Source organism: Stenella coeruleoalba, assembly GCF_951394435.1.
Source record: "Stenella coeruleoalba genome assembly, chromosome: 2".
In the NCBI taxonomy this organism is placed as follows: Eukaryota; Metazoa; Chordata; class Mammalia; order Artiodactyla; family Delphinidae; genus Stenella; species Stenella coeruleoalba.
In genome coordinates this window covers 42,221,893-42,236,951 of record NC_137147.1, presented here as the reverse complement: position 1 = coordinate 42,236,951, position 15,059 = coordinate 42,221,893, and the positions used below count along the sequence as shown (strand labels likewise).

The following is a 15,059-nucleotide window of genomic DNA, read 5'->3' as shown; positions in this document are numbered from 1 at the left end:
TTGGCTGCATTGGGACTTCGTTGCTGTGCGCAGGCTTTCTCTAGTTGTGGCGAGCGGGGTCTACTCTTGGTTGCGGTCTACTCTTCGTTACAGTGCGCGGGCTTCTCATTGCGGTGGCGGTGGCTTCTCTTGTTGCGGAGCACGGGCTCTAGGTGCGCGGGCTTCAGTAGTTGTGGCACGTGGGCTTAGTTGCTCCGTGGCATGTGGGATCTTCCCGGACCAGGGCTCGAACCCGTGTCCCCTGCGTTGGCAGACGGATTCTTAACCACTGCACCACCAGGGAATCCCCCCTAGGAATATTCTATTTTAATAGAGGGTGCATTGACAAGCCATGCGTCCTCCTGTGTGCTGCACTGTCCTACAAAGCATGTGCCAGTGTCTCCTGTAATCTATTGCTGTTCACCTAGGATCTTTCAATAAAGTTGTGACTGTGTTGTTCAAAGACAGGACAAACTAATGTGGTAGAGGCATGTTTTGTGATGAATATAGGTGAACATATGTTATTCTGATTTTACCGTTTTTCCCACTTTTCTACCTTTGTATATTTTTCCATGTAATTTAAGAAATGTTAAATTTAGCAAAACGTTCATATAAAAATTTCCCTCCCTTGAAGAAAAAAGCTTTTCTGAACCACAGGATTGCCAGGAGTCCACCGTGTGGAGAAAACGGCATCTTTCTTCCTCTTTACTGCCATCTGCTGGAAGGTTGTCATAATACACAAATGCAAGACGTCCACAAAGTGGAAGATGCCCTCTTAGATGCATGCCCATGTGCAGTGTATAGTCTACAGAACTGTACATGGTCTTGCTAAACTAGTTCATAAAAGTAAAAAACTACTTTTAAAAAAAATTTATTTATTTTGTTTATATTTATTTTTGGCTGCGTTGGGTCTTCATTGCTGCGTGCAGGCTTTCTCTAGTTGGGGCGAGCGGGGGCTGCTCTTCGTTGTGGTGCGTGGGCTTCTCATTGCGGTGGCTTCTCTTGTTGCGGATCACTGGCTCTAGCTGCGCGGGCTTCAGTAGTTGTGGCACATGGGGTCAGTAGTTGTGGCTCATGGGCTCTAGAGTGCAGGCTCAGTAGTTGTGGCGCACGGGCTTAGTAGCTCCGGGGCATGTGGGATCTCCCTGGACCAGGGCTCAAACACGTGACCCCTGTATTGGCAGGTGGATTCTTAACCACTGTGCCACCAGGGAAGTCCCTACTTCTTTTACCATGAGAAAAAATTCTAAATTCTGTATATGATAAAACCACAAAATAAAACCACACCTTTTCACTTAAAAAGTACATTTAAGCTTGCTTTTTTGCACTTCTTTAGAATATGAGCACCATGTGGGTAGAATTTTTGTATTTTACAACTTCTATACCATCTTAGAACCCTAGTTATTATTTTAAAAATTTTCTGAGTTAAAGAGAATGATTTAAGGTAGCTGGCCTGTACTTTCCTGTCTCTTAATCAGAGGAGTATTTAAAGTTTTGAGAATTCAAGCTTCTCATTCTGTACATCTTTTCAGAATTAAGTAGAATATCATATTCCTTTCTAAGGACACAAAATGGGCATCTCATTTATTAATCAGTACCTTCTAGATCTCAGATCAAACCACTTAACATATTAACTTCATATCTCAGTACTAGTCCTTTGCTTTTTCTAGGGGTTACTGTAGCCTAAATACGATACTAGTAAAAATTGCAAAATAGCTCTTTTATGGAATTGAGACAGTAATATTTTCTATGCAATGTATTTTCACATGGAATTTGAGGTCTCCCCTCCCCCATTTTGGCACAAATGTATGATTTATTTTTTTTTAATTTATTTATTTATCTTTGGCTGCGTTGGGTCTTCGTTGCTGCGTGTGGGCTGTCTCTAGTTGTGGTAAGCGGGGGCTACTCTTCATTTTGCTGCGTGGGCTTCTCATTGTGGTGGCTTCTCTTGTTGCGGAGCGCAGGCTCTAGGTGCGCAGGCTTCAGTAGTTGCGGCGTGCGGGCTCAGTAGTTGTGGCGTGTGGGCTCTAGAGCACAGGCTCAGTAGTTGTGGTGCACAGGCTTAGTTGCTCTGTGGCATGTGGGATCTTTCCGGGCCAGGGCTTGAACCCGTGTCCTCTGCATTGGCAGGCAGATTCTTAACCATTGTGTCACCAGGGAAGTCCTGATTTATTTTACATAAGAAATTTCTACAAGGAGGTATTCAGAGGTACTTGATAAAGAGTTTTGTCTTTGGCAGAATTTTTATTATAAAATTGCATTGGTAATTAAGATAGAAACCTTTGTAACACAGTATTTCCTCTTGCAGACTCCTGTTCATCTGATAGTGAAACAGAAGACCTTTTAGAAAAGAATTTGATGAATGAAGAACTTTCTCCTGATATTAAAGAAGAATTAGAAAAAAATGAAAGTTTAAGTGATGATAAACTAGATGAAGAAAATCCAAAGATTGCTGCACATATATTAAAAGAAAATGATAGGACTCAAATGCAGCCTTTAGAAACCTTGAAGTTAGAAGTTGGAGAGAATGAACAAATAGTACAGATTTTTGGAAATAAAGTGGAACAAGTAGAAGAAGTTAAGAAAGAGGCAGAAAAATCTCCTAAAGGAAAGGGAAGACGAAGCAAGACAAAAGATCTTTCTTTAGAAATTATAAAGATTTCATCATTTAGCCAGGATGAAGCAGGAACTGAACCTCATATAGAAGCTCAGAGTATAGAATTTTCTTCATTAGACAATAAAAACTTTTCTTCTGCTACAGAAGATGAAATTGACCAGTGTGCAAAAGAAAAAAAGTTGAAACGGAAAATACTGGGACAGTCATCACCAGAGAAAAAAGTAAGAATGGAGAATGGAATGGAAATGACAAATAGTATTTCTCAAGAGAGGACCAGTGATTGTGTTGCATCTGACGGAATGAAAAACTTAAATTTTGAACAACACTTTGAAATAGAAAATGAAGGAATGCCATCATTAATAGCAGAGCCAAACCAATGCATTCAAGAATTGACTAAAGAAAAATTTGATAGTCCAGCTGAAGAAACTGTAAATACTCCGCTAAAAGAAGAAGAGGATGCAATGCCTCTGATTGGGCCGGAAACCTTGGTTTGCCATGAAGTAGATTTGGACGATTTGGATGAAAAGGATAAGACCAGTACTGAGGATGTAGTAGTTGAAAGCTCTGAATGTAACTCTCTTGTTTCTATTCCACCTGCCCTACCTCCTGCAGTACAGCATAACTTTTCAGTGGCTTCACCACTTACTCTCAGCCAAGATGAGTCTCGAAGTATAAAAAGTGAGAGTGATGTAACCATTGAGGTCGATAGTATTGCTGAAGAATCTCAAGAAGGTCTCTGTGAGAGGGAATCAGCAAATGGATTTGAAGCCAGCGTTGCCTCTGGTACCTGTAGTATAATTGTTCAAGAAAGAGAGAGCAGAGAGAAGGGTAAGGACTTCCTAGGGAGAAAATCAACCGTTATATTAAAACCAAAAACTAGTGAGCCAAGAGTTTTAGGAACTAATGATCTGTTAAGTACCCTCCCTCCCTCCTTCCCTCCTTCCTTCCTTCCTTCCTTCCTTCCTTCCTTCTTTCTTTCCTCTCTCCCTCCCTCCCCTCCTTTTTTTTCTTTTTAACATACACGTGGAAATTCGTGTAGAGTAAATAGGTGAATGAATGTTCTTGCTCTTGATTTTTTTTTTTTCTATATCTCTCTTTTCACTTACTTCAGGTCAGAAAAGGCCAAGTGATGGAACTAGTGGATTATTGGCCAAAAAGCAGAAGCGAACCCCAAAGCGAACAAGTGCTGTAGCCAAAAATGAAAAGAATGGAGCAGGTTGGTACTTTTCAATGCTGGCTTTAGTATGGTGTTAGTACTTTCAGCAGTTTGTTGGCTTGATCATTTGTGTCAGCTTAAAACTCAATTTGGTTTATTATGTTCTGAAAAGTAGCAATTTTTCCATTAGTTTTTAATCTGAAGGTGCTTGTCAATTTTATTTAGAGCTGGGATAGCTGTGGTTATTTTTTATGCTTACTTCATTTGTATTTCTTATGTAAAGCAGTTTAATATTAGAGGAATACATTTGGGAATCTTGAACAAAAGAAAAATAACATTTGCTCTGGTAATAAAAGAAGATTAAGTTTACATTTCTGAATGGAATGTTCTCCTTTCATCTAGAAAAACTGACTTTTAAATAGTAACACAGTAAGTTTGAAATACGGGGAAATAAAATTCTTACTAAAACAAACAGGAAAATTAGTAAACCAGTAAGAATAGATTACATGAAAAACAGATTTCTGTACAATAAGGAGTAAAATTAAGTTGTAGAATATAGTAAATAGAAATAAACATGGTTGATTTTAACAAATGAAAATTTTACCTCCAAAGCATGCCTTCATACAAGTCTGAAAGGGAAATTCTAGATTACAGTAGATACATATTTCAAGGAAGGGGCATATAATTTATTTAAGATAAAAGGCATTTCAAAGAAAAACCTTTGAGCCATATTTCAAGTCCTCAATAACCAGATATGGCTAGTGGCTGGACAAGACAGGTCTAGAGTATAGAGAAAGAGTGATGGGAGATGAGACTAAAAAGACAGCAGGAATTACAAAGGGAAAATGAGAACTTTACAGTGGCTGAGCTAGGCAGACATCACCTTAGTCAAATGAAGTGAACACCACCAGTAATGGGACAAAGTGAAATGTACCACCTGACAGGACGCAATAAGAAGAACATAGCTGCACATCTGTAATATTCCTGTCAAAGATGTATAACCTGACTGTAACCATGAGGACCCATCAACAAATTCAAACTGAAGGATGTTCTATAAAATGACTGGCCTATGATTTTAAAAATTGTCAAGGTTATGAAAGTCAAAGAAAGAGGAACCGTTCCAGATTAAAGGAGACTTAGGAGGTGTGATAATTAAATGCAGTATATAATTCTCACCTGGATCCTATTGCTGTAAAGAACATTATCAGGTCAAGTAGAGATACTTGTGTGGGATCTGAGGATTAGATGATAGTAATATATCTGTGTTAATTTCCTGATTTTGATGGTTGTATTATGGTTCTTTAGGAGCGTGGTGGTTTTTAAAACATATCCACAAATGTGTTGATACGTTTCCCTTCAAGAGGCAAGCCTAATCCCTTCCTCTTGAGTGTGGGCTGAATTTAGTGACTCACTTCTAACTAATAAAGTGGACGTGATGGAATATGTCTTCAGAGAATAGGTCATAAAAGGCATTGCAAATTCCTTCCTGCTCTCCCTTGGATCACTTGCTCTGGGGGAAGTTAGCTGCCATGGTGTGAGGTCACTCAAGCAGTGTATGGAGAGGCCCACGTGGTGAGGAACTGAGCATATCCTGCCAACAGCCAGCAAGGAACTGAGGCCTCCCAAAACTCACTAACAGCCATGTGAGTGAGCCATCTTGGAGCATATCCTCCAGCTCCAGTCAAGTCTTCAGAGACCAGAATCTTGGCTAAATGCTTGACTGCAACCTCATAAGATTCCCTGAGCTGGACCACACAGCCAAGCTGTTCCCAGATTCCAACCCTCTGAAACCGTGTGAGATACTAAACATTTGTAGTTTTAAACTGCTAAGTTTTGGGCTAATTAGAAGATAACTAATACAGGGAGAATGTTCTTATTTGTAAGAAGAGAACACTAAAGTATTCAAATATGGCAGGGCAACTTATCCTCAAATGGCAGAAAAACATTCTTTGGTAATTGTTCTTCTCTTTTTTGTAAGTTTGAAGATTGTCTCAAAAAGTTAAAAAGATTAAAAAGGAAAAAAAAAGGAGATGATCAGTTTTTCCTTTTGGAAAGAATCTTTGGCTTAACTAAGGCAGTGAAAGAAGGAATGAATTAAGAGAATTGGGACATAAAATCACTAGTACTCAATTATTATTAGTTAGATATGAGGAACTGGTTAACTGACATATAGCATATAGGAGTAGCAGCAGGCTGTTGGAAGAGTAATTTAGGGAATGTTGCTTTTAGAGATACCGCGTATTAGGAAAATAAAGCTCTGGAGCTTCGAAGAAAGTCTGTTTTTAGAAGATAGTTGTTGAAGGATTACAAGATGATAAAGCTGCTATGGGAGAGTTGTAAAATGAGAAGAAAAAGAACCAGAAGTGGAATTATGTGGCATATCCCTTTAAATGGGCCAGGAATAGCAGAGTAGAAGCAGATTAGAGATAAATGAAAATCAGTAAACACTAGTTGGTTTGAATAAGAAAGACGTTTCAAATGCAATAGAATATTCAAGTAGGATTAAAATATATTCATTGAATTTGGTGAATAGTAAGTGTTTGGGGCCCTAACAAGAGCATGGGAAGGAGACATGATTAGAAAGTATGGAAATAAGAAAGACAAAGAATTTCTCTTTCATGAAATTTGACCCTAAAGAGAAGGAAAGAGGTGCCAGCTAAAGGGGGAGGCTTTCCTCGCCTTCCCTCCCTCCCTCTCTAAGGGTAGGAACGCTTTAGGCATGGAAAAAGATGCTTAAAGAAGCATCTGGAAAAAGAAGAAAGATAAAATGACATTGGGATATTTCAGAGGAGCTGGGAATAAATGGTTTCAAGAGTATAGCTGAAGAGATTAGTTTGCCCAGAATTAACAGTCTCCTCTTTTTGAGGCCCAAAAAGGGAGATAAGGACAGATACAGTAGGGGAGGGGCTGGGAAAGTGAGTGTGTAACCCTCAACGTTGCCTTTTCAGTAGAAGGGAAGGTTGGCTGTTGAGAGTGAATAGGATGGAAGTAGGGTGTAGACTTTGGAAAAAAGCAGAAAAAGTTGAGAGAAAATTCTAATTTGTTATTAAGTGAAAACGAAAAGCATCTTTAAATACACATTTGGTGAGGAGGGATGTAGACTTGCAAACAAATATCTGACACATTTTATATATTATACATATGTTAAAAGTTGGATGTGTATTTTATGCTTGTTCATGTGTAGTTTGGGTTGGTCCCCTTTTGGGTTGTTTTTATGTTTTGTTTTAAACATAAGTGGGGCAATACTGTGCTTACTGTTTTTTAACTTTATCATTTCACAGTGTATTTTGGATATTTTGCCATTTTTGTTCTTAGGAACTCTAGCTTATTCTTTTTAACAACTTTAGCACAGTATTCAATAATACTGATATATAATTCTTAGCCATTTCCCTTTTGGTGGATATTTAGGTTACTTCTATCTTTTTATTGTTATAAAAGTTGGCACATTTGTGCATTTATTTCTTTAGGATACCGAAAAGTGTAATTACTGGGTCCGTTGCATTTTAATATTTGAGATTTTTATCATTTATAACCTGAGTCAACTTTTTCTTATTATAGGACAAAGCAGTGATAGTGAAGATCTTCCTGTCCTAGACAATTCAAGTAAATGTACCCCAGTAAAGCATCTTAGTGTATCTAAGCCACAGAAGCTTGCACGATCTCCTGCAAGAATATCCCCTCACATCAAAGATGGAGAAAAAGATAAACAGAAAGAAAAACATCCGAATTCATCTCCTCGGACATATAAGTGGAGTTTTCAACTCAGTAAGAAACTTACAGAAAACTTGAATGTATATTACAAAGTGGTATATATTTTGAAATGTCAAAATAAGGAGTAATGATTAGCAAATTCATTTATTTACGTATCTTAAATGTTGTCTTATTAATAATCACTATTTATTATCTTAAATACAAATCTGTGTCTTTTTATAATACTAACTTGATAAATATTGATTGGAGAAAGCTCTCCAGTTATGGAATGAGACATGTATGATTTATATAAATTGATGAAACTTAAACACCCTTTCTTGTACTGACAATTGGAAATAACTAATAAATGAGGAAAACATCAATACAAAGACACTATTTGGATAAATAACTACAATTATAGATCAGAGTTGCTGAATGTTGATGTTTCCTTGTGCTTTTCTGATTATTTCAGTAATACATCATTAAGTAATACATGTTTAGTGGAATATTTGGGATATATATAGAAATCTTATTCATGAATTTAATTAAGGCCTTCCATTTTTATAGAGCCTTATTTAGTGTACTGTTAGGTTTTAATAAACTAAAGCATTTGTTGATTTATGAATTGGACTTTTGATAGAACTGCCATCATTTTTTCTCATAGAATTATTTTTAAATCCAGATTAACTTTTTTTCCCTTTTAGATGAATTAGATAACATGAACAGTACAGAGAGAATCTCTTTTCTCCAAGAAAAACTACAGGAAATCAGAAAGTATTACATGTCTTTGAAGTCTGAAGTTGCAACCATAGATAGGAGGAGAAAAAGATTAAAAAAGAAAGACAGAGAAGGTAATTTGATTATAATTTTTCTTCCCCCTGTTTTTCAAATATATGTCCTATCGTTTTATAAGATTTAGGTTTGCCACTTTTTAATATAGTATATACTTATTGTTATCTTTAGATTCCTAGTGTTTTCTTCTTTGTTGCTACTGTTGAAGTGAGCCAACAACTGAATCAGAATGAGACTCTTGAAAGAGACTATGAACTGTTTTACAAAATGTGTGATTTTACTAAATGTGGTGGGTTCTTAAGAAGAGCTTACTCCCTCTGAATTTCTCTCACTGCTCAACAAACATTTATTGGCTGCCTATTAACAGGCACTATATTTTTCATTATGGGGTTCATCAAAATGAAGAGGGATATGGCTTATCCTCTAGGAGGTTATCTTGTTGGGATCATAAGTCATTTCCTAAGCAACTACTATATAAGATAGTTCAGCTTTACAACATTAATGCACACATACCATATGCCAGGCCCTCTTTCAGGTGGTGGAAGTACAGAGATGAATGAGATACAGACCTCGATCTCAACGTCTTAACGTCTAGTGGAACTGTATGTTGAGGGCCCTGAGAGTGATATTAACAAGAACAGGAGTTGGTGGAAGGAGAGATGACTTCGGAATAATCATGAGGAGAGAATAGCATCTGAACTAAACCTTAAAACTGCATAGCATTGACTTCTAGTTAAACATTGACATCTCATATCTACCCCAAGCCCAGGCCTCACTAAAATAATAGTAAAGAAAATTAAAAGCCCTATACCCACAAGGATGAGAGAATGGGACAGCAGACTGACTACGGTAGACAAGAAATGTCAGCAGCATATCTTTTGGAAGCTGAGAAGCAGATGGACTGTAACTGTCCTAGCAGATGACAGAATGCTAAACACCTAAGCTTGTTTATCCTTCCAGTGGGACAAAACAATGAGAAGCAAGCTAATTCACACTACATCACCCCAGAAAAGCTCTGAGGACAGTGTGAGGTGTGAGGATGAAAATTGGAGATGGTTTGAAAAAGGAAGGAGAAATTGGATCCTTTCATCCCACCCTCTGAAGCAAACTACCTTTTCCCCTAACTCCAGCAGAAAATAGGAGATTAAGTTATTGGAGGCTGAGAGGGATCAACAGGCTTATAGAAAGACCCAGGGACACCAGCCATAGCTGAAGGTGAGGGTTAGGTGCTAAACCAAAAATAATGAGCTTGAGTGAAAGTTTCCAGTACTAAATGATGAGACTTCTGTCCCTTTTCCAACCAACGATCTCATCTTCTTGTCTGTCTGAAAGCTGGGAACCAAGCTTATGCTCATTCCTGGAAGGAGATTGAAAGATTCCTCTGGAGAAACTGGTCAGCCCAAGGGAAGTGATCTAACATAGATACCAGCATTTGGAGGTTCCTGAACGGAAAAGCAAAATCCTTACAAATCACTATGTGTGCACTGCCCAACATTTAAAAGCCCGGCGGCCTCATGTATAGCCTCCAGTTAGCTTTTTAATGCTCCCCCTTAAATATGGAAGCCACAAGACCAGATGTTTGAGGAAAGCCTTTACATAAAGACAGAAACCAAAATATTCAATAGAAAAAAGCAACTTGGACAATGTGCCATATAAAAACAACAAACTATAATTAATATACAGAGTTACAGGAAAGATATTGCCGTCTTGAAACAAGAATATGATACTATCAATGAATTCATCTCTTAAAAATTAAAAATATGATATTTGGAATAAAAAATAAATAGAAGGGTAAGATAGCAAGGCTAAAGAAATCCCAGTAAAATATCAAAAAGATAATAGGAGAGAATAACTAAGAGAAATATAGGATCTGGCTGGGACATCCAACTTCTGAATCATAGGATTTCTAGAAAGAGAACACTGAATAAACATAGGAGGAAGTTGTGATCAAAGAAATAAGAAAAACTTCCAGAACTGAAGGAGATGGGTTAGAAAATTGAAAGGACTCCCTGCGACCTCTATAAAGAATGGAGGAAAAAATCACACCAAAGCACATTATGAAATTTCAGAACCCTGTGGATAGAGGTAAGGTTCCAAAAGCTTACCATATAAAGGTATATACAAAAAACTGGGTCTCAGAACAGCATCAGATTTCTCACGTCAGATTTCTCAATGGTGGCATTAAAAACTAGAAGCCAAGCTATTAAGATAACATGACATCCAGCAAACAAGGAATCCCACATAGGAAAACAGTAAGGAAAATCTCAAGGTGATGGCACATGGAAGCCCTAGAATGATCACTACATAACAGGCCTACAAAGCAACTATTTCAGGAATAGGATGGAACAGGAGGGGAGGGCTCTAGGAGGGATGTCCCTTTAAGAAAAAAAACAGTAAATTATCTGATAGGCTTGCCCATCTTGAGAGAAGTTTTCTATCTATGGCAGAGAATTAGGGGATGAAATACTAATAAAATGGCCTGTGTCATATGTGGTCTTGAATCTACTCCAAGTCCAGCAGTTTTCAATTCCTGGAAATGTGATGGAGCAAAAGGAAAGAGATCGACCTTCCATGTTTGTCCTTTTCTTCCTTTTTTTTTTTTTTTTTGGCAGTACGCGGGCCTCTCTCTGTTGTGGCCTCTCCCGTTGTGGAGCATAGGCTCCGGATGCGCAGGCTCAGTGGCCATGGCTCACGGGCCTAGCCGCTCCGCGGCATGTGGGATCTTCCCAGACTGGGGCACAAACCCGTGTCCCTTGCATCGGCAGGCGGACTCTCAACCACTGCGCCACCAGGGAAGCCCCTGTCCTTTTCTTTAAAAACTGTAAATAGCAAGAAGTCTTTACAGCATTTTTAAACACAGAAAGAAGAACAAATTAACAAATTGAGCTTTTCTTCAGAGAACCTTCAACGGCTTTGAGTTTCCTAAAGGTCATATAAGTTCAGACAACTAAAAAGATGATTTTCTTATAGTCTTCTTCCCTTTTTTGTTTTCTTAATTTTGTGTGTGTGAAGTGAGTTATTAAAGTGAAACATTGAGTGACTTCTAGCACACATATTAGAATTTGTAGTAATGAGTTACATGTCATTTTGGCAGTACACACATTGAGGAATGTATACTTAAACAAAAGTTAAGACTTTAAGTAAAATAGGAATAACTGGGCAAACATGAGCAGGAGATAGGAGGGCCCTGCAAAGAAAAAAGTAAAAACTAAAAAATGACAGAGCACCTGATGTATAGAGTAATGATCTTTAATCCAAGCTCCATGCTCCTGGAGAGTTTTGTTAAAGTCATTTGAAGACTTTTTCTAATCACTCACCCACATTTCCATCCTGATCCCATGATTCTGATACCTGACTTAGATTACTGCTTCTTGCTTATGAGAGTTTTGTGTCCATCGGGTATATTGGGACAGGATAAAGATAGGAAGCCAATGTTTAGCTGGTTAAAAGAAATTCTCTAGGATAAGTGAATTCTTTTATGGTCCTATAACCCAGAGATAAAGCAGGAATTTGCTATAGTGAAAATTTATCTCAGGTTGATCTCATTTCTGATTTGGGACAAGGTGAGTTTCTTTCAGGGATGTTTCAAGTAGGGATTTAAGATTTTTTTTTATTTTTATTTTTTTTTGCGGTACGCGGGCCTTTCACTGTTGTGGCCTCTCCCGTTGCGGAGCACAGGCTCCGGACGCGCAGGCTCACGGGCCCAGCCGCTCCGCGGCATGTGGGATCTTCCCGGACCGGGGCACGAACCCGTGTCCCCTGCATCGGCAGGCGGACTCTCAACCACTGCGCCACCAGGGAAGCCTGGGATTTAAGATTTTATATCTCTTTAGTCTTTACATTTTCTGGTGCCTTTTTTGAACTGAGTTACTTAAGTGATGAGAGACTGATTCCACTCAATTGAACCAAACAAAATTTTTGCTGACAAAATGTTGTTATTCCTTCATGCACCATTTAAGAGGACTATAATTGAAGTGAATAATGTTAAGAAATTTATTTTTGATTTGCCGGTGGCTGGGTATCTTTGTGTGATAGTTGTCGGGTCTAACGTAGCTTCTTTGATCCTACAGTGTCTCATGCAGGAGCCTCCATGTCATCTGCTTCATCAGACACTGGAATGAGTCCCTCCTCATCATCTCCCCCACAGAACGTACTTGCTGTAGAATGCAGGTGATAAATGTTTTCTCTGCCTTCCCAGCAGTTTGCTGCCAAGGACATAAATCCCAAATCCCTGAAATACAACCACAGAAAGCACTCAACTGGTTTGACATTGCTAAGTATATCCTGTACACTTTTCCAGGCTGGATTGTATCTATTCCCTTCTCTTTTCTTTTTTTTTCTGTTGCAAGAAAAATAAGCTGATTAATAACTGAAGTTTAGGCAGCCTGCCATATTTGTCATAATTTTTAATTTTTTTTTTCGTTTTTTTGTGAAGATAGAAAAAGGGCACTTAGCAAATTTGAATTTGTATAATAAAGCTTTCAGGTGTTATAGAAATCATAGACAAGCAAGTGCACATGATAAACATCAAAATATCCAGCTAAATAGTTACTGCTGCACTTTCACTGAGATGTATTTGAACACTTGGTGACTAGGGGGTTTATGTTGTGTTTTTTTATTGTTGTTGTTGGTTTTCTTTTTTTTTTTTTCTTTTTGTGGAAGCACTTGCTATTTAGAACTGCCAAAGTATATGTTCAGCAGTGTGCCCAGGTTTAAGGTGTAAATGGGACAAAATAAATTGTGAAAGGAAGTGTAGTTGACTGAAAACTACAGTTGTAATAAGTCTTCCACTTTTTATAGGATTTTTGAGCACACAATTATGCAAATATTTTAATGTTTATTAATGTTTACAGTGGAATTGTGAATAAGTTTTCAGTGGACTATCTTATCCCTTGACAAAAATATTTTGTCTTTTTTCTATGTAATTTCAGAGTTTTTATTTTGTTACAAAAAGACAAAAATGAAATATATAACAACAATGAAGTTATTTAACAAGATTTCTAAAGCTGAAAATTTTGTGTAAAATAAGGTATTATCTTGCAACTTGTTAAATATATTTATTCAGACATTGGATGTTGTATTTTTATGTATTTTTTAAAATATTAATAAAATTGAAAAAAAGAAAATTCTAGGTTAATTCACTCTTCGAATGACAATAGCTCTCAGCTGTCCCTTTTACAGGAGGTTGCATCCAGCGGCTTTGCCTGTACTGAAGGGAGTCTGTCTCAGTCCTTCAAACAGTGTAGAACTATAAATGGGCATCTGGATCATTAAAGTATGTCCTTGTTTAGAAACTTTGGCAGTCCTAGTACTTAAACTGTTTTGAGGATCAAATTTTTGGTTGCCCTTAAGATATTTTGTCACAGTTTTTATGTTTGCTGTACTGCCGAATAAATTTATATCTCCCAAAGTTGAGATGCAACAACTAAGTAAAGCAATTATGTATGCTTTGTTTGTGAATTGTTTCACAGACTGATACATTTTGTAAATAATTCTTCCAAAACCATGTATTTAAAGCAGTTTTGCCATATACATTATGTAAAAAGGTGATTTTTTAAAATCAGTTTTTAAATTCATGTTTGTACATTGAAAGGGTTTTTTTTTAAACCTTCTTTCCTGTGTTTAATATGCGTAGAGTAATAACCTAGATGCTCTAGACTGTATATCAGGATCTGATTTACAAGAACAGAGTCAGAGCCAAACACTAGTGATGGCATAGCATTAATGAAATCATTGTTTCTTAATTTCATTTTACCACATTGTGAACTTGTGATTCAGATTCCTTCCATTTTCGCAGAGAATTAAAAACAAAAAAGTACTCTTGTAAAATGCACTTTTCTGTCTTTTCTTTGCAAAGCAGAAGTATTTCAATGTAAAATAAAAATGGAGCTCAGTGGGCAGTATTAATAAAGGCCATGTTTTAAACATAGGCTTTATATTTTTAGTTTTCATTTAAGTGATTGTTTTTTTCCCCTAAGTGCCAATAACTCACAGTTGGAAAACCAGACTTCATAAAACAAAGCATATTCAATATATTCTTCAGTCTCTACAATTAAATATTTCTAGTACTTAATTATAAAAATTTTAAAAGTGTGTCATTCAAATACAGTTGGAACTAGGAGGCAACTTTAGATTCATACATTAGATATTTTAATGATGTATCAGCTTGAATATTGTCCTTTCTAAGCAATATAAATCTGGTGATGATGTACTGGGATCTTGCTACAGAGAGTAAAATTATAAATTCATTGAATGGGTATATGGACACTTAAAATCCTTTTATTTTGGGGGGCTGGAAAGGATTATGAAAGTTACTGAAATTTGTAAGAATATTGACTAGGTATTAAATTCAGATATTGACCATATTTTGAGATTAGCTAAATTTTGAGTAGATAGCTCTTGCATATGACTAAAAAAATAAAAATATACTCTTTAGTATCTAAAATGAAAGGTGCTATCTATAAAGTCAAGTTATTTGAAGATTATGGAGATTTCTGTTTTAATATTCCATGTGTGCTTTTATTATTGGTTATGTTAAATTTCTAGTTTTCCTGCCCTTCACTAAGAAAGATGTTCGTATCTAGCACATATATGCTATGTCTTCTACGAAATTGCTTTTAATTGGCAATCTTTATGCATCATGCTGTTAATTTGCTTATATACCTTTCTTATACGCCCTGTAGTATAACATAGCTATCAACATTGTGAAAGCATTTGAAGCTATAGTCAACCACATGTTTTAGAATTCAGTCATCAAAAATTTATGAATTTTTGATCATAAAAAATTTATTGGGTATCTTTGATGTGCCAGGCATTGTGCTAAGG

The 15,059-nt window shown here is 36.9% G+C and overlaps 1 protein-coding gene across 2 annotated transcripts in view; it reads left to right on the top strand.

The window, feature by feature from the left end:
* ARID4A (AT-rich interaction domain 4A) overlaps window positions 1-14,740 on the top strand; it is a 59,244-nt gene extending 44,504 nt beyond the window's left edge. For both annotated transcript variants that reach the window (XM_079912900.1, XM_079912899.1), the window contains 5 exons: window positions 2,288-3,424; window positions 3,708-3,812; window positions 7,311-7,517; window positions 8,147-8,293; window positions 12,305-14,740. In XM_079912900.1, coding sequence (XP_079769026.1) covers window positions 2,288-3,424; window positions 3,708-3,812; window positions 7,311-7,517; window positions 8,147-8,293; window positions 12,305-12,408 — 1,700 coding nt within the window. In that variant the 3' untranslated portion in view covers window positions 12,409-14,740. The remainder of the gene's footprint in view (window positions 1-2,287; window positions 3,425-3,707; window positions 3,813-7,310; window positions 7,518-8,146; window positions 8,294-12,304) is intronic.
* Window positions 14,741-15,059: the final 319 nt, after the last annotated feature.